Source organism: Nyctereutes procyonoides, unplaced genomic scaffold (genome assembly GCF_905146905.1).
Source record: "Nyctereutes procyonoides isolate TBG_1078 unplaced genomic scaffold, NYPRO_anot_genome, whole genome shotgun sequence".
NCBI classification, from domain to species: Eukaryota; Metazoa; Chordata; class Mammalia; order Carnivora; family Canidae; genus Nyctereutes; species Nyctereutes procyonoides.
In genome coordinates, this window is record NW_026575131.1 from 18859373 (window position 1) to 18883495 (window position 24123).

Below are 24123 nucleotides of genomic sequence, written 5' to 3' on the forward strand. Positions count from 1 at the left end.
ATCGGGTACCATTTATTTTTTTTTAATTTTTATTTATTTATGATAGTCACACACACAGAGAGAGAGGCAGAGACATAGGCAGAGGGAGAAGCAGGCTCCATGCACCGAGAGCCCGACGTGGGACTCGATCCCGGGTCTCCAGGATCGCGCCCCGGGCCAAAGGCAGGCGCCAAACCGCTGCGCCACCCAGGGATCCCAATCGGGTACCATTTAGAAAGATTTCTGATGTGGAGGGGAAACCCTCTGGCACCATCAGAAGGCCATCCAGGAAGACTCCAGTAATGTTTTATTCAACTGTATGGCCAACCACCATGTAGTCTGGGCCGCCCACTGACACATGTGCACTCCATGGGCCATTGGGTGGCAGTAGGTCCCGAGGCAGCAGTAGATGCAGCAAATGGAAGATAGTTGTGATCCTCAAGCTCTTTATGGTTACTGGGGGGTTTTTTCCCAGAACAGAGGACAAAGATCAGTCACAGTGTTGACACAACACCTCCACTGCCTGTTCCCCTACAGGCTGATGCAGAACAATCAGTATACTTGGCAGGAGAGCCATGACTGTCCCTGGGCCATTTTTTTATTTTTTTGGAAAATTTAAATTTCCTGCTAAATGCATATGGCCTAAATTGGAATGGCAGTTATTCTGACTAAAAACTGCTGTTGTTCATATATGCCGTCCAACATAGACCCCAAAACTTGCAACCCATCACTGGCTGCACAAAAGGTAGCCTTGTGCCTTCCAGAAAACTGAAGATTCTGCCTATTATTTACAATTTCTCATCTCCCCAGTGTCAGGACTAGTTCGTGAAGCAGCCAGGGACTCCCCCAGGACACTCGTCCTTAAGGTGTTAACACACAGTGTGTGCAAACGGGGTTCCACATCACTTGTGTTTGAGAAATGTCAGAGTGACCCACTGAGAACAGAGTTCTGTCACAGAGGACTACTCAGTCTTGAATACATTAAAGAGCATGGTAAATGCCCTGGGAAAAGGGAGCAGATACAATAGAAGAATTACCCAAACAGGGGATCCCTGGGTGGTGCAGCGGTTTAGCGCCTGCCTTTGGCCCAGGGCGCGATCCTGGAGACCAGGGATCAAATCCCATGTCAGGCTCCGGTGCATGGAGCCTGCTTCTCCCTCTGCCTATGTCTCTGCCCCTCTCTCTCTCTCTGTGTGTGACTATCATAAATAAATAAATAATTTAAAATAAAAAAAAAAAAGAAAAGAAATGCCTCTCCCATTTCTTTAAAAAAAAAAAAAAAAGAATTACCCAAACAAACATACATACATACATACATACATACATATACATGTTTTTTTAATCTAACACTTCTCTTTAGCCAAGTACCTCTTAGCATTTCCTGGGTCTGGAGTTCTCTGGAATAGTACTTTACAAGAAGGGCTATTTCATAATCCTTATAGGACAACACTGCTTTCTGATGATTGGTGTTTAAAGCAGTCTTTAAAGAGCTATTAAGTATCTCAGGAGCTAGATTTACAGAGTCTAACCGACCTCTGAACACAAGGATTAGGAGTGCAGTCGAAAATCCACATCTAACTTTTAACTTTCCAGAAATTGAACTGTTGGCCTGCCATTGACCAGAAGCCTTACCTATAACATAAACAGTCAATTAATACCAGTTTTGTATGTTACATGCATTAGATACTTTATTCTTACAGCCAGGTAAGCTAGAGAAAAGAAAATAAGAGAAAATACATTTATAAGATCGTATTGTATTTATCAAAAACAGTCCACATGTAAGTGGACCAATGCCATTAAAACCATGTTGTTCAAGGGTTGTGTAGATGTGGTAAGTCATGGGCACTTGGTTAAACTTGACTCCATAACAGTGATCTATTTTCATGTCTGATGCTTTGAGGAACCCGATGGAACCTATGGTTTCTTCCTGGAGAAAAAAGGATCATGTCTAAAAGAACTTGCTGATGCTTTCTGGAAGGTCACAGAGCTCCCACAGGATCTGCCCCATGTGGCCCATTCTGCCTTACAATTTTTCATTATATCTGACTATGACCAGAACCATTATTTGCTTTCTATTTTGCTTTAACCCAACTCAACTCATTTAAACTAAGGTAAATTTACTTCAAAGGCAATGCTCTATCACTGCCTCAGACAAAAAATCAGCAAGTGCCATAAATAGAAAGTGCCACACAATATACACAGTGGACACCAGGCAGTGTTCTCAAATCCTGGTGCTCATCATAGGTGGTGCCCGGTAAGGGGTGGGGAGCCGGAGGCCAATTCGCCCCACTCCCTCTTTTCTCAGGAGATGGGCTAGGCTAGTTAGTGTTAAAGAAGTGTTAAGACTAGCCCAGACTGAGTCTGCCTTCCTAAAGGAAGTAACTTTCTCAGTGTAAACTTAGAGCACCTTGCTTTTGATAGAAGCCACTCTGAAACTGTTCCCTAGAACCTTGCTGTCCAAAGTGTACTGCCGGGACCAGCACAACATCACCTGGTGGGGAGATGGCAAGAAACACAGAGAATCTTGGCCCTCAGACTTAATGAGTCAGAATCTGCATTTTCACAGGATCCCCAGGTGCTTCTGTGCACAGTAGTTGGAGGGGCCCAACCTAGAGGTAAAAAAAGTCTAAGCTTCCATTTGTCTTGCCATTGGGTCAAAGCAGCGAGGCTTTGGTTTACCTTCCATTCAGTATAGACTTCTTTCTTCTCATGAGTAAAAAGCAGAGATAAACAACCCAGGTATTTAGAAAATCAGTTGAGTGTTTTAAATGAGACCTCTGATGCCATGAGACACCCAGGATTATATTCATTTCTACTTGTGCGCTTTTACTGAGCATCTGTTACAGTGAATGCACTGGTGCTAGAAACACAAACTCAGAGAGTCGCCACCCTGCTTGCCCTTAAGGAGTTCACATCCCTGGCAGGTCCTAAGTCATGAGGATTGTTAGACATAAGCTTGTCATCGCCTAAGAAAACCAAAATACAGTTTTGGGTCAAAATCAGGCAGGAAGGTTGCTTTCACCTCTGAACTTTTGTCCCTAGCAGCTTAGATGTCACCAGGTTCTTCCTGTTAACTAAGCAAATCTCATAAAGTCAACCTGGTGGTTTGGGGTCAGAGGCCCATCCTAAGTCCTGTGGTAAAGGCTCAGAGTGTCCCTGAAGCTCAGTGTGGCCACTAACCAGGAGGGAATATCCCTTAGGGAACGGCATTTGTAACCTCTAGGACTGCCCTGCTTCAGAGGCATGTCCTCCAGAGGTAGTCTGGTCAGTTCCAGAATGTTCATAAACAAAACCTCAGTGTGAAGAACGGAGTTTCCTCAAGCAGACCCAGTTTTTAGGGAGCCAGGCATGTACCCGTCATCCACGCTTCTCACCAAATTTCTTAGAACAGTTCACACGCCCTTTTCTATGTTCCATCCTCTTTTCCCCCATTCTGGGGTTAGATTACAAAAAGAGTGGGTGTATTTTGAGTTTGGGGGTCAGTCTCAACACACCACTCATCATCTGAGTTGAATGAGATCAACATCCACACCTTTTGAAAAATAACTGGTTCCATGGATATTATATAGGTAGAAAATATATGAGTGTGTTGGGATATTATGGAAGCAAATTCGCAGAGAAAAACAGATGTTCTGTCTTTTAAAGCACACAAAATGATCGTATTTAGGTAAGTGTCAAATCCCTGTTATTGTGAAACTGTGTAAAGCTACAAGGATTATACCCAAGTATACCCAAGGGTTGAGCAGCCACATAATTACCCATAAATTTTCAGGTACTGAACACCTGCTCTAGATCTTTCTGTAGGCAATTAAGAAGGAAAATAGATGTCTGAAGAAGGCTTTTTCATTAATCTATTGTGTTAATTTCCCAGTTGATTCATCAGTAGCTCCCCGCCACCCCACCCCACCCCGCCAGGCTATGAGTCTGCCCTCACCTATGTTGTGTTCTGATGATGTAATTTTGAGGTGAGAAAAGAAAAGGAAAAGCTACAGTTTCAATGGGAAACTACAAAATGACCTCCAAACCTGGTTTCATCGAGTAACCTAAGTAGATCACTAGGGAATAGGGATTGCCCTGGAGATGATGCAGGATGCTCCAGCCAATCTATACATTTGTCCTTGGCCTTAAAGGCATGGCTCAAGGGCTCCTCCAGGGAACCCTCCCTGGTCAGCCCTGCCCTCACCGAGTCAGCCTCCTCACCCCATTCCCAGTACGGTCGGCACTTGACCATTCTTTGTACTACCAGCCACATACCAGGACCTTTCACCTGCTCTGCTCTCAGCCCACAGATCCTAGCTTGGTCCTGTCCAGCTCTGTCTTTTGGCCACAGGTCACCTCCAGAGAAGCTTCCCAGCCACTCTAAGGCATCCCTACCCCAAGTGCCAGTCCCTGCTTACTATCTGGCTCCCCCTGCTAGAATACAAGTTCCATGAGAGCTGCTCTCTTATCCAACGCATTCGTGGTTACACTCCTCGTGCCTGGATAGTGCTTGGCACAGAGTAGGTACCCCGTAAACATTTGTTGAGTGAAGGAAGAAAGGCCTCATTACCCTATCTCAAATAAAGTCCTTGAAGGGAAGTGCAGCCTCTTTGAGACACCTCTGTGTTGCACATAGCCTGCCCCGTGCATGGATATAGAAAGGATTGAGATAATTTAAAGAAATATGCACAGCAGTTCTGAACGGATAAGGTAGAGTTATGCTTCAGTGACCCGTCTTCCTAGTGTGGGATAAGCCATTGAAATTAGTCTTTGGGATCCCCTCTGATTAAAGTGGCTGACGTTGAAACAGAAAGCTCGAATCACCCAGGTGGAATGGCCCCATTAATTCTCTTAATTGGGCTATCGTTTCAATTTCATCTGAAATGTCAGGCTTAGCAGTTCCTTTTTTATCCAACAGTCCATCTAGACCAGTAAGCAACAGGACACCAGTGGTGGGGGAACTATAATCCAGATAATGCTAATACATTATTCATACCAGTTTGATTAATGGTCTTCTTTGAAATCTTATCTCCATCATCACAGACAGATATGTATTGATAACCTCTAAGCTTTCAGTGATGTGTGCTCAGTTGTGTAAGGCTCTGCCTTTAGCTTAGAGTCACAATGCAATGTTGAGAATTTACAAGCCACCCGGTGAGTTTGGAGAATTGTCTGCTAGGTTCACAGATATATCTGGTTAGGAAATTATAGAATAACTGAGATGTTTCAGAGACATGAAGTGACTTTCTCAAGGTGGCTTGTTCATGGTGCAGCCAGGATTGTTGTTCATTTCTTTTTTTTTTTTTCCTTTCTTGGAATCTCAAGCTCATTCATTCACTTTTGAGCCACCTACTGTGCACACTATATTAGGCTAGGTCCCCCCCTTTTTTTTACTTCACAACTCATTATTCAACTACTATTGCCTTAATATAATCTTGATGAGCAACCAAGGTAAAACTCAGATTTATATACAGCCAAGACAGTAGCACTTCTTACAGTGTTGTTTTTTTAGGAGATTCTGAAAACCCTTTATGGTTCACTCTTTGCTTAACTATTAGCAACCAGGCTCTTCTTTATGATGTTGAACCACCTTTGGAAATTGAGTTGAGGTAAGTTAGACCATATGCCTTCTAATTGAAACTTTGCTGGCTTTGGTCTAGAGTTCCTCAGAAGATCCAGGTAACACAAGGAAACATTGAAACCCAAGCCATCCTATCTAATACCAATGTCGAGTACATACCTGAAGTGGAGTTCAGAATACCGCTTCCTTTATTTTAACTGGAAATGTCATATCAGCATTTGTTCACCCAGTACCACTCATCCTTTTTAAAACCAGACCATTTCTAAAATAGAAAGCTGTTCCCGGAGAACTACTACTCCCCTAAACTAGAATTACACTCCCATTCTTGAATCTGTTTTAAAAATGTCCTAAATTTTGCTTCACAGCCAACTGGAATTGTGGGTGGAAGAGAAAGCTTTAACATACTCAGGGCAAGTGCTTCAGAGGAGAGCCTGCTCCTCCTGGTGCTCTGTCCTGTCACGGGTGTGTGGGGGGGGGGTGCCACAGCCAGCTTCTCATCCGTATCAAGGATGGAATTTGGCTTCTGCTGTATTTAAGTTAAATCTAAACAAAGTGAGAATGTGACTGTCGCCATGACAGTCTGTCCTGGGAGGATTTGCAGTGGAATTTAAAGGCTCGGTGCAGTGCTGGCTAAACCTTTCTGCTGTAGGGAGAGAGCACTGCATTCTCAGAGTATTGCTAACTGGGAATAGGTCTGGTAATAAGAACCTCTTGTCTCCCGTGCACACATGTGGGAATGTTTAACCATCATGTATTGTGTGTAATTTCCACCAGTGTTTATTGGAAATCTATTATTAATTTGCTAATCACATGGGGGGTTAATGGCAGCACATAGAATGTGTTCAGGGGAGCTGAAAGTATTATCCATGATTCGGTTATCAGGGATTCGGGTGAAACAGTTTTAAAGTCACCAGCCTGACATTCTAAGAAAGTTTCCTCCCTGGTTATAAAAGATGTGTTGAAAGGAACTGGCAGATTCAGAAGAGTAAAGTACCGGGAAAAAAATCCTCCCACCAATAGCAACATGAACTGATGTCCACATTTATAGCTTCCTAGTTCCCCAAATATCTGTCCATCAAAACCCTGACCAAAAAATAAAGTAGAAATGCTTTTGAAGTTCAGTGTCGAGTTAATGAGTTCGATAAAAACCTAAGACAGCAGACTCTACATTTGGGAACTAAGCCAAATAAATGTAATCCTTTTTTTATGTAGCCGACCTTCAGCTCTCCCATTCCTTATGAGCCTGCCTTTTTCTGCCTTGAATAACCCCTAGTACATTATGTGTTCTTTTCCAAGATATGATTTCCAGACTTTTCACTTTTCCCAGGTTCTCAAATGGAGCTGTCAATTCTAGATGTCTATCAGAGAGTCATGCTTCTCAAACTGTCTATACTGAAAAACCACGAAGAGCAGGTCGACCAGTTGAATTTTCAGTGTGTCCCTAATCAACATGTGGTTCCACCATGTGAGACTATATAGCTCGCCCCACATACAGCTTGCCACTTGAGTCAGAAGTTCCTGAACCGATGCACACTTTGGTCAGTGAGACAAGCCTGCTAATCTTGTTCTTGGATATTATGACAGTGTCCAAATGCTATAGTAGTTCGTAAACACTTCCCTCAATTTCTGCACTTACTCCTCCCAACCGCACTTGGAAGCTCACTCTGAGTACTGGAATAAAGCCCAGCTGAACTGTGAAATCTTTTATGCTCACCTTGGCGGCCAGTTGATTCATGAAAAGCTAAAACTCATATTGCCATTTGTAATTCTGTTAAAAGGAATATCACAACGTTTACCGTCTTTCTCATTTTCCTCCCTACAACCTTTCCCATTTTCTCTCTCTCTCTCTGCTTTGGTTGCTTATGGACCTGTTCCAGAACCATCTGGCTTCCGCCATGATAGCACGGGGCTTGGTGGGAGCATTTGGCTACAGTTGTGCAGTTAGACCCAAATAGATCATCATGCAATTGCACTGAATCACGCTGTGAGAAGGGCCAAAACAGAGAAAGTGTTTCCTTTTACCCAGGCCCAAAAGAAGTGTAACCTGAGACAGAGATGTGGGCATGTGTTTGAAATGTTAAGAGGAAGATGTGTGACTGATAGGTGAAGTGTGCAAATTGGTTACTCGCAAGTATTTGGAAAGATTTGGTCCTCGTAGTTAAATGTGACCCTTGAATTCCTGCTTTGTCCATTACTGTGCTTAGTCCTGTTCTCAAAACACTAGGAAAGAAATTTCCATCCAACTCACCTAAAGTATCAGAAATTAATGGGATTTCGCTTAGTGAAAATTTGCCATATTGCTAAAGCCATAATTAGGAAGCCATTGAATTAATTAACATATCAGTGTTCAGAAAATACAGTTATCAGGGGGAGGGGCGTGTGAAATACACCCACTGTGCTACAATCAAATTCTGGGACGTCAGGCAAGTAAACATACCGGCAGTAATTATTATATTCCCATCTCTTGCTTTCTCTGGGCCAGGCACTGTGCTGAGAGCTCTGTGTGCCTTACCTCACTGAGTCTTCACCCTGCCTGAGGCAGCGGAGTTGGTGTTTACTAGTAAGGAGACAGAACTACAGCAACAGGTCCATGATGAAGGTGCTAGAAAGGTAGATCTGGGATCTGAACACAGGTCTACCTGTCTTCATAGCCCTAACCCTTCACCACACTACATTCCATACATCAGCCGGAAAGACTGCCGGAAAATAGTCCATCAGATCAGAGCAGTCCTCACTTAAAACTTTTTCATGGGTTCCCACAATGGTGAAATGAGATCCAAGCTCCTCCTGCTAGCCTCTGGGGTCCTCCTAACCTGGTCTGGCCTCATGCCTGGCCATGCTCAGCCCACCTCTCTCTTCCTTGCACACAGGACTTTGGCACTGATGCCCAGGACATTTGCACCTGCTGCTATTCCACCTTGCAAGTGTCCATGGTTTGGGGCACCCTGCCTTGCATAGGGGAGGGTTCAGGAGGTATCTGCTTTGAGCTTCCCCACAACGACAACTGCATCCTTACCACCCTCCAACAGTAGGATGGATGTAGAGAGGGAGTAGTCCCCAGAGACTGGTTTTGGAGACCCATTCTCTCAGCGCCATCACCCTCCTGGTTGGTGAACAGTCAGCAGTAAAAACCAGATCAGGAGGCCTGCTGGAGACCTTCAAACAGGCCTGCAGTTTAGTGGTGCAGAATCTTGCAGGGGTAGTTGGCAACGTGGCAGAGAGGGCAACTCGGCCTGTTAATACTTTCAGAAAACCCAGAACTTCCTCCCAAGGCTCCAGCAGTTTTCAAAGTTCTGACTTGATTCTGAAGCGCAGACTAATTGGCAAATACAGTGGCGTTCCCCGTGCTCATGTGTCTCGCATTTGGGCTCACTTTGCTTTTATCTTATTTAATTTGCAGTAATAGCGGCTGAAACTAATTTCTCGACTGTAAATATCACAGCTGTTGTGGAAAGCATTAATTGCACGCTATCACGTTACCCTCCTTTCTTGGATCAATTTATGTGTAATCTGTTTGCAAGTTCTATTACTGTGAATATTAAGGGAACGCAACGTGAAATAATCTAACCGAACACATTGGAAACATTTGTACTGAAATGGCTGGATGGTTTGGGCTATGGAAATATTCTCGTTTGTGGCAGACAGTGAAAGAATGCTTTTTAAAAGCCCTACTCCAGAAGTCATGACACTGAGTGAAATATAGGTAATTTTTCTTTTGGGGGAGTCAATAAAATAACTATTTTCAAAATGACTTTATATTGACTGAAGGGTCAGAAATGCTGTGGGCATTGATCCTGTGTCCATAATCACTTTTTGTTTAGTAAGTTAACCACTCTACACACAGTCAAATACAAAGAAATCCAGTTCATCATTGAAACAAAATATTTTTAAAGGATTTGACTCCACCCACCCCCCAGCTCTCCCTGCCTGCTGGAGTTCACAGGAAATACCTTTTGTTTGCCTAGGAAGTGGATCTCTACAGAATGAACAGCCAGGACAAGCTGGGCCTCACTGTGTGCTACCGGACCGATGATGAAGATGACATTGGGATTTATATAAGTGAGGTAGGAAGGCAGAGTGTGTATAACTATCATCTCAAGAGCAGAGAAGGCATTGTGTTGGTTTGGGGGTTTTTTTGTTTTTGTTTTTGTTTTTTTTCCCTGTTATGTGTTAACCAGCCTTAACTCTGGCTCATTGAGAAGTCTTTGGAAAGACACAAATGTCTTTATCCCCTTCATCACACAGTCCAGGGAGTTATGTCTTTACATGGAGGTTAAGTTCAAATGTCAGTCAGCACATAAGGCGAAATTACCCTGGAGAAGCCTGCAAATCGGCCATAAAATGGAGCCGTTTACGTGGGTCTGTGTGTTCAACCCTGAGGGGACAGCGGATTCACATTTCCCTTCTCGTGTTCATTGAATGGGATGGTGGATGGAATCATTTACACTTTTTAAAGTATTTTTTATCTCTTTCTCCTTTTGGTTGAATGTGAATATCGTTGAATTCATGTAAGTTAAATGCATCTGCAAAGTACACAGATGGAAGCTATTTTGATCTTCTTAAAGAAGACAATGCAAAGCCACTGATTTCAGTATGGATACTGTACATAGACTCCCATCCATGCAAGCACAGAAACTCAGTTTTGTCATGAAGTAAAACCTCTTTCTGTGAAATGAGCCAAGGGATGTGTTTACTAGGCTTAATAATTATCCCTTTGGATGTACTTTATTCACCACACTTAAGATGGTTTCCCGTGACTGCATTGGAGGGATTTTTCCCATACTTAATCCCACTTGTCTCCATTATATTTCATTTTTAAAGTTATTTTCCAAAATTGAAGCATTTAGTAAAATAATCAAGGTATGGTTGCTCACCAGCATAGTGAAGGGTACAGTTTAGCCTGTTCTGCATCACACTTCGGTTTTCATTTCTGTGGATGCAACGGAAGTCAGCTGTGCCTCACCATCCTTTGGGTCAGCAGGGTCTGTGCACACTGCCATGGAACAGGGTTGCATGCAGGGGTCCAAGAGCATGCATGCCCAGGAAAGGGCTTGGAAACAGATCAATCCACGTTTGTCTCTCCTTGCATGGCACTAAGTCGTCTGTATTTCTGTGCAAAACAAAAATACAGGGATAAGCAAGACTGTGTGTTAGCCTTTGAGAAGTGCTGTTGTCGATTTTCATGCATGTCTTCGTTATTATCCACTCCGTGCTGACATGTCCATGTGTGTTTCAGATCGACCCTAACAGCATCGCGGCCAAGGATGGGCGCATTCGAGAAGGAGACCGCATTATCCAGGTAGGTCAGCTTTTGACCAGGAGCCTCGTCCCTGAAGAGCACACTTTATGGTTGATGATAATAGCTTTAGAGCTGAAAATACAGAAGACATCAAGGAACAAGGATTACCAAATCAGATGTATAGTGAGGCCAGACAAGTTAAATTGATGAGTGAAGCAAAAACCTTGCAAAGTGACACATGCCACGAGTGGTGAGGCCTAGGACAGCTGGACAGAGAGGCCCTAGCACCTTACCAAAGGCGAACCTCCCTTCCTATCATTCTCTCTGTAGGGCCCAGGACGGCACAGCAACGGGTCCAAGTCAAGCCAAGAGTCCGCAGCTCATGAACCAGAAGAATTCTCATTGTAGATTTCTCTAAAGGTCTCATCTCATTTTGGACCATGAGTGTCAAGTTTGGTCTTGTCCTTAAAATAGGAACATCTTTGGCAAATTTAGTGAAATTGATGGAGAAGCCTTTTAAATTTCATGACTTGACATGTAACCATACCATAGAAGGGCTCGTAAGGATAGTTTCTTTACCGGAAGGCCTGTTGCTCTTTGGAGTAAAAAAGAGGCCACTTGTTTCAGCTACAGTAATTCTTAATCTCACAGAAATGGAGGTTCTTTGTTCTACGGTGTCCCACAAGGCTTAGCTCCTACTCCTCTCACTCGTGTCTTCTCACTTCTGATCTACTGTATTTCTACCTCACCGGGAGTAATTTGTATTCCCTTTTTCCACTGCACAGTCTACATTTCCCCAGATTTCAACCCAAACCTCAGCTGCTTAAGGACCCTTTCTTGCTTAAGGATCCTTCATTCCTAAAAGCTCCTACTCCTCTGCAGTCCTGCCACGTGGGGATGCTGTCATTTCCCATTAGCTTTTACTACGGGACATGCAAGTCCCGAGTTCTGAACATGGCCCTGCCTACTCCACTGATCACTGGGTCAGGTCACCCTGACCAGTAGAATCATCCTCTTTGTTGCCTTTTGGTTCACTGGCCTAAGGAGTTGGGTAGAAGGGTCACCTTCCTGCTCGGTGAGACGGTTCCTGTGTCCCCTGAAGGAATCATCCACCCTGGGACTCACACATGCTGTGAGAGTCCCTCCTGCTAGCCTTTCTGTCCTGCCTAACGAAGCTAACGTGACACCCTGAGCACAAGAGCACCATGTGTGATACGTTGCCTTGTTTGTCCTCAACTTCCATAATGGTCACATGAGACCTGCTGCTGCTTTTTCTCCCATATTATCTGAAAATGTCTATAATAATGCTTTAGTATATTCCCTTTATGTTCCTGCCTGAGTATTATGTCTGATTAAATTGCTCAGATGGTCCCTCTTCACAACATGGTGATTTTTCTCAGTCTGCCTTCTGGAGTCTCAGCCACTTATGTTCACATAGCTTCCACATCAGTTCCCTTGTACACCTGTCATGGCTGACTGATAGACCAGGCCAAGCAAGGCCTTTCCTTCCGAAAATGAGCATTCTTTTCAAGCTGCATGGACTATTCTGTGCCCCAGCTGTGACTGGGTGACACACATAAGCCTGGAACAGTATAGAATGATTGTGTATGATCTAATTATGCTGTGGCCAACCCCTCCATCACCTCCTCACCTTCCTTTTTTTTTTTTTTTTTTTTTTTTTTTAAGATTAATGGAATAGAGGTACAGAACCGTGAAGAGGCCGTGGCTCTTCTAACCAGTGAAGAAAACAAGAACTTTTCCTTGCTGATTGCAAGGCCTGAACTCCAGGTGAGTCTGCTTCCCGCATATGAAGCTGGGTCTGTATTCCAAGTCCGTGGCACTGTAGACCGCTGTCCAAGTGTTAAGTCTGAATATGTGAAGGCATTTTGTACATCCTGGAAAAGTAGTCTCACTTGATGTGACCTAAAACCTATTTTATGTTTTAACCATTTAAGGAGAGTGCTCACATCCAGCCTGACGTTACATTGTAGGCCCAGCAGTTTCATTAGTGTAGGAATGGTAAAGAAGGAGAAGATAAGGAAACATAATGGACTGGAAAACACAACCAAGGTCATAACCGTCAAAATGTTTGAGTTCCCAAAACCTGACAAGTGTTCCATCCTGGATCTGGGTGGAGTGTAGGCAACGTGTAGCACGATGGCTGTGGTTAGTAATACTGTGTTGCTACTAAAACTTTGCTCAGAGAGTACATTTCAGGTGCTCTCATCTCGCTTGCTCGCTCTATGTCTCTCACACACACCATACACACACAAATGGTAGCTCTGTGAGGAAACGCTACATTAAGTAGCCTGACTCTAGGAATTATTTCACTATGTTTATGTATATCATCACCATGTACATCTTCTACACAAAATACAATTTTTCACTATGTTTATATAAATCATCACCATGTACGTTTTATACACAAAATACAATTTTTATTTTAAAATATAAGAGAACCATTGGTCAGAAAACTTTCTCTCAAAGGGACATGTAAGAAATATGTTTGGCTTTGGGGGCATGTAGTTTCTAGCGCAATTACTAGACTCTGCCATTGTAGGACAAAAGCGGCTGCAGATGGTACACGAACAGCAGGCCGGATATGGCCCATAGGCTGTGGGATGTCAGGCCCCTCAGTAGTCTACTCTGGGAAGATGTGCACCTGATGAAAGTGCTGGGCCTTGCCCCAGAGACAGCTGGTGAGCAGACCACTTTCTGTGTCACAGAGAACACCGCCCATACCGTGGATACTTTCTCCTCAGGGCCAGCTAACCTTGGTTGTGGACCAGAGCGCAGGAGTCAGGGCACGCTCCACCTGACCCCCTCACTGGGGGCCCACTTCACTGAAAGTAGCTGCCGTGGGTGCAGGAGTGTCACCCTGAAAAAAGATAAAACCATGGATAGTCGAGGCTTTCCTGGGGTGGAAGGTCTCTGATGTGAAGGGGGGGCTCGTTTGCTGAGGTACAGCAAAACACCTGGCCCACTGCATTTTCATGGCTCCTGGAGGGAGTCTTGACATCCTTGCTTTTAAAAAGTCAATAAGATGAAATCAGAAGGACTCTTTTCTGAAGCCTGTGTTGGCTGCTACTTACCCCCCTCTCCTTCCACTCTCCGCTCCCCACCAGCTGGACGAGGGCTGGATGGATGAGGACAGAAACGACTTTCTGGACCACCTGCACATGGACATGCTTGAAGAGCAGCACCAGCAGGCCATGCAGTTCACGGCCAGCAGGCTGCAGCAGGTAAGGCCCCCCGGGGCCTCCGGCAGCTGTAGGCAGGTGTGCACCCTCCCTCTCCCCCACTGTGCCAAAGACCATCAGGAACCCAGCGGCCTGGAAGGCAGCAAGCAAACCAAGTGCTTTCCTGTGCGCCTGCTGGCTTTCCTGTGTCCCCCCACCCCACCCCCACCAAGGGAGCCTGGCTTGGCTGTTACAGCTGAGCGGTCAGTATCTGTTTAGAAAACGCTAGTGCCAGCTTTCACGCAGATCCGAAAACATGAAGTCATATTTTCCAAAGTAGAGCAATTCCCTGGGCGTAGGGTGTAGCCTGAGCTGCTCAGATCCCTTTAGCTTCCTTCTGTGCCACCTGCATCATCAGGGTCCTGCTGAATGCCTCCTGCACCCCCACCCCCACCCCACCCCGTGTGCACGCCCAGAATGGATGGCTAGGGTCATCCACTGAGGTAAGGGGACTACTCTCCTCGTCCTACAGGTGGGAGAACTGAGGAGGAGGAGGAGGAGGAGGAGGAGGAGGAGATAGGTGTTTAGCCCGGGTAGGCCGCCTCACGGCCAGGTACGGACACCATGCCCTGCCTCTCCGCCTGAGCGCTGCACGGCCTGCCCTGTCCGGCAGCCCGTGACCCGCAGGAAAGGCGGGGGCCCCCGGGAAACTGCGGCGCGAGGCCTCCCTCACCGCGGCCGTTTGTTTGCTCTCGTTCCAGAAGAAGCATGAGGAAGACGGGGGGACCACGGATACGGCCACCATCCTGTCCAACCAGCACGAGAAGGACAGCGGCGTGGGACGCACGGACGAGAGCACGCGCAACGACGAGAGCTCGGAGCAAGAGAACAACGGCGACGACGCCACGGCCTCGTCCACCCCGCTGGCCGGGCAGAGGAAGCTCACGTGCAGCCAGGACACCCTGGGCAGCGGCGACCTGCCGTTCAGCAGCGAGTCCTTCCTGTCGGCCGACTGCGCGGACGCCGACTACCTGGGCATCCCGGTGGACGAGTGCGAGCGCTTCCGGGAGCTGCTGGAGCTCAAGTGCCAGGCCAAGAGCAGCAGCCCGTACGGCCTGTACCTGGACGCCAGCAAGAGCGACCCCGAGAGCGTGGACAAGGAGCTGGAGCTGCTCAACGAGGAGCTGCGCAGCATCGAGCTGGAGTGCCTGAGCATCGTGCGCGCGCACAAGATGCAGCAGCTGCGGGAGCAGTACCGCGAGTCGTGGATGCTGCACCACAGCGGCTTCCGCAACTACAACACCAGCGTCGACGTCCGCAGGCACGAGCTGTCGGACATCACCGAGCTCCCCGAGAAGTCGGACAAGGACAGCTCGAGCGCCTACAACACGGGGGAGAGCTGCCGGAGCACCCCGCTCACCCTGGAGCTGTCGCCCGACAACTCGCTGCGGAGGGCGGCGGAGGGCGGCAGCGGCGCGGGCAGCACGGAAGCTTACGGGCCGGCCGCCGCCAAGAGCCTGCTCTCCATCACCGAGGATGCCGAGGCCGGCGGCGCCGGCCTCAGCCCCCCGGCCCCGCGGGAGCTGGAGGCCGGCGCGGCCCCGGAGCGGGAGCGGCGGCCCGGCGACGACGGCGGGAGCCCCGGGAGCCCCGGGAGCCCCGGGCCGGGCGGCCCCTCGGCGGCGCCCTTCCCGCGCTCGCCCTACAAGCACGCGCACATCCCGGCGCACGCGCAGCACTACCAGAGCTACATGCAGCTCATCCAGCAGAAGTCGGCCGTGGAGTACGCGCAGAGCCAGATGAGCCTGGTGAGCATGTGCAAGGACCTGGCCCCCGCGGGCGCGGCCGGAGCCCGCCTGGAGTGGAAGGTCAAGGTGCGCAGCGACGGCTCGCGCTACATCACCAAGCGGCCGGTGCGCGACCGCCTGCTGCGCGAGCGCGCGCTCAAGATCCGCGAGGAGCGCAGCGGCATGACCACGGACGACGACGCGGTGAGCGAGCTGAAGCTGGGCCGCTACTGGAGCCGGGAGGAGCGCAAGCAGCACGTGGTGAAGGCCAAGGAGCAGCGGCGGCGGCGCGAGTTCATGATGCAGAGCCGGCTCGAGTGCCTCCGCGAGCAGCAGGCGGCCGACGACCGCAGGGAGGTGAGCATCCTGGAACTGAGCCACAAGAAGATGATGAAGAAGAGGAACAAAAAGATATTTGACAATTGGATGACGATCCAAGAACTCCTGACCCACGGCACGAAATCCCCGGATGGCACGAGAGTCTACAATTCCTTCTTATCCGTGACTACTGTATAAATTTTTCTTTTTTCTTTTTTTTTTTCCACTCCTGCGTCGTGTACATAAGAGAGAACGCTACCATTGGGGTAGAAATTCCTGCCTCGTTCAATGCGGCAAGTTTTTTGTTTTTTGTTTTTTTGTATATAAGATAAAGACGGTCATCCTGTTTATAGTCGAAAACTGGCCAACTCTGCAGCTCCGGGTGTCGATAGCTCTATTTTAAGTGGAGAGAAACCACCCTTAACTGTCTTGGAAGGCAATATTAACAAACAGAGCTTTCTCTCTCTTTCTTTTTTTTTTTTTTTTCCAAAATAGCAATTGTACTTTTTTACTCGCTACCTTTTACATAAAGTGTTTAAATTTCAGAAAGATCTTTTATTAAGCATACTTTCACAGAATAATTTGTCTAAACTATATTCATATGAAAAAGTTAAACACGTTTTTTTTCTCCTGCCGAAAACACGAATACAACTGCCAGTGTGTATTTTTAATGGAACCCTATTTTACGTTACTTTGTTCAACGTGTTTCATAGGACTGACCATTAATACATGATTGAGGGTCGAGGTTTCAACTCAAAACTCCCAAACTGTGTGGTTCATGACACATAACCAAACCAGCAGTGTTTTAGAGTTGGGATACACATTTAAACTTTTTATTTTTTTTTTTTTCTGGTTAAAGTTCCCAAGAGAGTGTAAAGGTTTTACCAGAAAGCAAAATGCCATGCAGCTTTACGGAAGTTTAAAGCATGTTTGCAAATATTGCAGCCCGATGGAAGAATTTGCATGTACAGGGAAGTTGTGGATGGAGGTGGTTTGTGGAATTTTAAGTGCTCATTGTAGTAAACCTTTGCTTTGTAGATTTGAAGGGACAGAGTTTTACAAGCAAGCTCATGAAATCATGATTAGTTAACAAACATTAAGTAAGATGAAGTTAAAATAAATTATTATTTTCTATTTGATATGTTTTGAAGTGATTCCTCATTTTTTGCAGTGGTACTTATAAAATAAAAAGCCTTTGGCGGTGTTTCTTTTTTCTTCCAATACATTATCTACTTCCTTGGGAATATTTGAGTCTTTTGAATCATCCAGTACCTTCATTCTGCTCAGAACCCAAAGACAGACCTAAAACAAATTTCTGTCGGTGAAGAAGAAGAAGAAATCAGACTCACCACTGAATCCTGCATTCTGACTGCTGTCTTGCAGAAGGCCTCAGCCTGGCCCAGTTATCCTGAAAGCAAGAATAAGTATGAGCAAGTTTATCAGACAGGGTCACGTTTACAATGAAATCTCTTCGGTCTATTGCAACCATTACTGCCTGCTGGTAAAAACGACTCTGGGTGACTGGACCCGACTTCCCATTGCTGCAAGCCATTTCATATGTTCACGGAATAACATAGGTCGCCAAAGTGGATGCGTTTTAAAACTGGTATCTTTCAGAATCTCAACAACCCCCAGGATTTTAAATAATGAATTTCCTACAGCTGTTCCCTAGTTATAGTGATGACACCGATTGCAGCTGTAATACCTACTGAAAATACAAAATACAGATAGGATGAGAAGGGGTGTCTGTTTCCTTAGCCATGATGCCAGACATCTGGCTTACTGATCTGACAAAAAAAATGATGCGTATGACCAGGTGTTAAGGCAGCTCGTAGGTAACTCCCCTGTGCCCTCCTCCAACCAGAAATCCTTCTTTGGGTTCAAAATCTTGAGGCTAACTAGTCGTCAGTCACACTTGCCATAGAACAACTTAAGTGAAAGTAAGACATGGAAGTGCTAATGGTGTCTATTCATTGCCTCTTCCAGAACAGGTGCTGCAAAGATAATTACATCTGCTGTGTTATGTAAACAACCCTCCAAAGACAAGTGTTTGCAAAAGGTGCACTATTAGGGCCATGGTTTTCCAATATTCTCCAAGTCCACCCGCTGACAGAAGCAGATCCCTGGCCCCCAGAAGCAGCTCATCGACAATGCTCTTACCTCACGCCTTTCTTCCTACTTAATGTGTCCCAGAGAATAAACACTACTGCAAGACACTTGGAAGAACACACAAGAACGAGGAGCACCAGCCTAGATAGTCCTGTGCCATCAGAGTCAAGCAAAGGGGTTTCACCTCAAAGTCAAGTGGAGGAGTTTCTCATCAGACTCCCCACCTGCCTCCAGATTTAGAGGAGTCAGCCAGTGCCACTGATGAAAAAGTAGAGGGAAATTAAAAACAGCAGACATTTAAATCCAATTCTAGATCCCTTGGTTACAACTTCTGTTTTAAATCTATCATATAAATACATTGGGTCGTAATTTGCAAGGTGATAGGAGGTTTCCAAATCTACCTTGGCCAATCAAATCTAAAAAAACTTCGGAAGGCACTCCAGAAATCATCATTTTATCCACAAGCAAGAGGCTCGAGGAGACAAGTGTGGCTCATTTAATAAACAAATGGAGATTTGAATTCGGAACCTACATCCTATTCCCGCAGCTCTTTTTGCCATGGCCACATGGGAGAGAGAGGTAGCTGTCATATACACAGTTAACTCAGATTCTTTCAACCCTGTGCCCTCAACCAAAAAATAAACACATTTCACCAGTGGATGCCCTGGAGTGAGCATAAGCCAGGAGACATGAATCTGCCATTTCTTTAGTGAGTCTGAGCCTCCCAAGTGCCTTGCCGTGCAGACATTTCTGAGCTGGTGGGCGAGTTGAGGGATTTTTCTGGGTAATGGTGACAAGATACAATTTACAACTTCTGTTCTCACTGGTGAAACCCTAGCTCCTGTGCAAACAGGACTTCCACCATAACTGACGGGCGGGCCTCAGCGGCTGAGCTTTCCTTGGCCCAGGTAAGAATCTGCTGGAAGCTACGGATTCTCTCCACAGAAAAACATACATATGATAAGTTGCATATAATTTTGGAGGCCTTCTGTGCTCCCAAAGTCCATTCACAGACCTCCCCTAAAGGTACAAAATCCTAAACATTAGGCCAACTGAATCAGATAATTCTATGGATTTTTTTCATGCTGTTTTTAGGTGCATCTGACATCACTGTTTAATCTAGGTGCCCATTTTTAATATCAAGGAATATTTTTCCAATTAGAACCATAATGTTTATGGCAATTAAAATTCAACCAACCATTAGCACCTATACACTTCTAGTTATTATGCTACTGATTATTTCTCTCACAGCTAAATAAATTTCAGGACTATGAGGACAGATCCCCACATCCCCATAGCAGCCACTCAACTGGCTGAATGACTCAAGTTTAAACAATACTTTTTTTTTTAATTTTTTTTTAATTTTTATTTATTTATGATAGTCACACAGAGAGAGAAAGAGAGAGGCAGAGACACAGGCAGAGGGAGAAGCAGGCTCCATGCACCGGGAGCCCGACGTGGGATTCGATCCCGGGTCTCCAGGATCGCGCCCTGGGCCAAAGGCAGGCGCTAAACCGCTGCTCCACCCAGGGATCCCTAAACAATACTTCTAAAATACAAAGGGAAAGAAATAAGAATTTATTGATGATTCAGTGCTACAATACAGTCCAATGCAGGAGCCACTAGCCATATCTGGCTGTTGAACACTTAAAATACGGCTAGCCTAAATTGAAATATTCTGAGAAAATGGATTTAAAGGGCACCTGTGTGGCTCAGTGATTGAGCATCTGCCTTTGGCTCAGGGCATGATCCTGGGTCTGGGGCTCGAGCCCCACATCAGGCTCCCTGCAGGGAGCCTGCTTCTCCCTCTGCCTATGTCTCTGCCTCTCTCTACATATGTGTCTCTCATGAATAAATATCTTTTTTTTAAATGGATTTAAAAGACTAAAAAAAACCCAAAACATTTCCATTTTTATGCATGTTGAAGTGATAATATTTCACATATGTTGGGTTAAATAAAATACTTTTAATTTCACCTTTTTAAAATGTGGCTCCTAGAAAAGCTTTAATTATGTATGTGGCATATATTCTATTTCTATTGTTTAACACTGATAGCGATGACCAGACATGCTTGTGCAAAACCACCTCATCATCTTACCGAATCGGTGGGGCAGTTCTGCGAGGCAGATGGCCTTATCAACAACTTAGACTCAGATTATGAAATGTGCCCAGATGAATGTAGAGATGTGCTTTGAATTCACATCCACCTGCTGCCAAACCCTTCACCTGTCACCACTGTGCCTCCATCTACTTCTCAAGAAGTAACTTAAAAGTCTGTTCCAGTTATGTTATTACTTGTAACACAATCATGATTGCAATAAAAGTAATGGCTTCAAAATGACAAGCATCTTGCTCAGTTCCCTTTGAGTTTTAAATTACAGAGTATTCTAACTCTCCTGGCAAGAATATATGAGAGACGACACATAAAAATACGGGAATTTGGGGCACAAATTAAGCTTTTCATCTTTTAAATGAAAACAGGAGATCCCAAGTCAAAAGAATCATAAATGTGATGAGGGAGGACGACATACATTGCCTAGGGAATACTAGTTGGAGAACTAATTAGTACTATAAACTGAAGTATGAACATTTACTAAATAATTATCTACTTGTACCTTTAGAAGTAGGTTACAGGTCACTTGTTAGCAAAATTGCCCAAAACCAAGGAAGCAAACACAGTTGTGCCATAAGCAACTGCAGCTCTCAGTTTTATTTGTTTCCTGATTGTTTTAAGCACGTTAGGATTTCTGCAGAGCTGCAACTAATTAAAAAGAAATCACTAAAACCGCGATAAGATGCAAGAATTCTCATGGCAAATGCTGTAGTCTTCAATTTTGATTAAATGTGAATTCCCTAAAGCAGTTACAAAAAAAAAAAAGTATGGTTCTTTGGGTTTCATTCAGATGGGTTTTTCTGCTTAAATGATCCATTTTGCTCTAGCTTCCAGTTTCAACTAATCCTGAAAGAGTGCTGTCCATGGGGGCATGTGATTAGCCAGTAATGTGGTTTTGCCTTTCAATGGTGGAACACTGACCTCTGTGCACTCAGCTGCCTTTTAAGATGAAAAATGGACTATTAAGGACTCTTACTTCAGTGGGGCTATTGCAGGGTTAAACTAGCTCACCAATTTAGTGGGTCTTGCCAAAATCCTCAGAAGCCAAATGAAACTCCCTAAATGAAAATATATTAGGATTAGGTTGTACCGTGCATTTAGTCCTCCTTCTTACCTGCCACCCCAGACATTATGGGTTTGACTTAGCACTTTCACCTCTGAGGAAGTGTTACCACCCCTCTGTTCTGGGAGCTACATCAAACCCCCGCATGGATGTGCTCAGACAGTACTTTTTTGTGTCCACAAGGTTTAAGGCCACAGTGAGTTCTCATAAAGTTTACAGTCTAGTGGGAAAGAAAACAATCATCACACAAATACTACTAACAAAATGTCAGTATGGTTTGAGTAATGGGGGAGGGGGGAAGGGAACGAAGTGTGTGATTAAATCTGGAGAGGTAAGAAACAGCCCAATTCTCTATTTGACCATAAATACTCATTCAGTATGGCCAACATTTATTGAGCACCTAACGTGTGCCAGAAGCTATGCTAAAAGTTTATGTGGGCTACCTTGTTTAAGCATAAATAGCCTATGAGATGGGTGGGAATGTTATCCTCTTTTGTAGATAAGAAAACAAAGACGACTTAGGAAAGCAACTTGCTCAAAATGAAAGATCTAGTACAGGGCAAAGGGCAAAGGTAAAACCAGTTCTTTCCAACCACTCTTAATCGTTGTGCTTGGAAATAGCATTTCCCTGACAGGGGGCTCATAGATTTTCACGTTGAGACATGCTTATATTGTATCATAGCTGGAGCTTAAACAACAGAAATGTATTTCTTACAGTTCTGGAGGCTAGAAAGTGTAAGATCAGGGGGCCAGCATAATCAGTTCTGATGACAACTCACTTCTTGGCTTGTAGATGGCTGTCTCCCCATCGTGGGGGGAGTGAGCATGCTCTGATCTCTTTCTCTTTTTATAAGGACACTAATTCCATGATGGGGACCCCACTCTTATGATTTCATCCAAACTTAATCACCTCCCTAAGGCCCAATCTCCATATAGCAATACATTGGGGGTTAGGACTTCAACACACATGAATTTGGGGACACAAACATTTAGTCCCTAAGTATCTGCATGACCTCTGCTAAACATTTCATGTCCTCCTCCAGCGCAGGTGTAAATCTGCCTATAACCCTGTTGCTTCCCATCTCTATGCTACTGCAGATGATAAACTTAGCAAGCTTAGTTAATTCGCTCTACCGAGTTCACCGAGTTGACCATTGGTAAGAATGTGTCTCACTATCCAAGGCTCCCTTTTCCATTACCCACCCATGATGAACACACAGATCAGGAGCGAGGAAAAGGCAAGTTTCCTCCTCCCTTCCTTTGCAGCTAAAACCCTGCCTCCTGAGTCTTACCACTCTCCAGAGGAAAAGAACCTGACCTGATGAATGTATAATGAAGAAGGCAATTTAAGTAGTTTCGGGGCCACACAGCTTCTCTGATGAGCCAGCCTTTGGAAATACCTCTCTTGAGTTGTGACCTGCTGTGTGAACTAACAGGGTGACTCCGTATCAGAGGGCGGTTTTCAACCCCTGCTGCCACTCATTCAGCTCTTCCTTCCATAAGTGATCTCGAAGGTGTCCTAAGCAGAAGCCGCAAGTTTCCAAAGGCACTAAACATCTACCTCCATAAAGAAGTTTCTCCACGCTGATGACCTGGAAGTGCAGAGGAGCTCAATACATCCTAATTAAATATAATGTAAGCCTTTCCCTTTTCTGAGAAATAGGCATTTAAGACAAGGAACATGGGTTTTGCAAATGCCTCACATTTACCCAGAATGAACAAAACCTGCCCAGGTGGTTGTAGAGGAGAGTCTTGGGGAGAAGGGTACTGGTTCTAATGAAAAAAGGATTTTCTAAGAGCCACCTTCACCCTGACCTGAGCCTTGTTACCAACATTCATGGACTTCGTTACCTTAAGTACATGTGGCATGCCCCCTCCCTGGATTCCAAGCCGACATTTTGAGGAGTACTTTGGTAAGGAAGCTTATATTTGACCAATGTCTTTTAATCAACTTTTCAACTTTCTGACTCTTTTGACCCAGTCTTTTTAGAGATGCCAACTGTGTCTATTTTCTACTCCATTAACCTTCCTACTTTACCCTCCGCTGTACCAGGGTCACTTCTTTAATACCTAAGTTCTCATGACCTGATTTACCTGAGGAACAAGTACATTTTATAAACCGGGCTTGGAATTCGTTCCTTCAATTAACATCAAGCCTAATTCCAAAAGAAGCTTATAGTTATACATTTAGAAACAGGCCATATATTAAATATATTTTTTAAAACCCACAGAAGTTCATGAATCCTTAGCATTTATAAGGAGGGAAGACCTGCAAGTATGATAGATCCTCCACCAAACACAATTAACATGGTCAAGATCTTGCCACCGGGTGAGCCAGGACACCTACCGGCAGACCGTACTCTAAACCAAGCAGAGGCCAAATAATTCATATTATGCCAGATGCTTCCTTGTTCTTTATCTTGAACATAGCGATCCCCTGAAAACTCCAGACAAACTACAAAAGTTTGCATATAATTCAGGGGATTCACAAACCAATGTTCTATTTTAAGCAAAGTCATGATTAATACTGACTTGATCTCCTATCATCTTCATGTCATCCTCATGACCTTGGATTTGGCAATGTATTCTTAGGTAGGACACCAAATGCATAAACAAGGAAAGACAAAATGGATACATTGGGCTTCATCAAAATTTAAAACTTTGTGCACTAACAGGCGTAAGGGAGTGAAAAGACAAAGAACTAGAGAAAATACTTGAAAGTCATATGTCTGCTAAGGATTTAATATCCTATCTTATGGGATTGGGGGCCCACCTT

General features: G+C 45.0%; 1 protein-coding gene across 4 annotated transcripts in view; it reads left to right on the plus strand.

Annotated features, from left to right (window-relative positions):
* PDZRN3 (PDZ domain containing ring finger 3) overlaps positions 1-17201 on the plus strand; it is a 240000-nt gene extending 222799 nt beyond the window's left edge. For all 4 annotated transcript variants that reach the window (XM_055342798.1, XM_055342801.1, XM_055342802.1 and 1 more), the window contains 5 exons: positions 9505-9603; positions 10776-10838; positions 12465-12566; positions 13904-14020; positions 14719-17201. In XM_055342798.1, coding sequence (XP_055198773.1) covers positions 9505-9603; positions 10776-10838; positions 12465-12566; positions 13904-14020; positions 14719-16260 — 1923 coding nt within the window. In that variant the 3' untranslated portion in view covers positions 16261-17201. The remainder of the gene's footprint in view (positions 1-9504; positions 9604-10775; positions 10839-12464; positions 12567-13903; positions 14021-14718) is intronic.
* The last annotated feature ends 6922 nt before the right edge of the window (positions 17202-24123 follow it).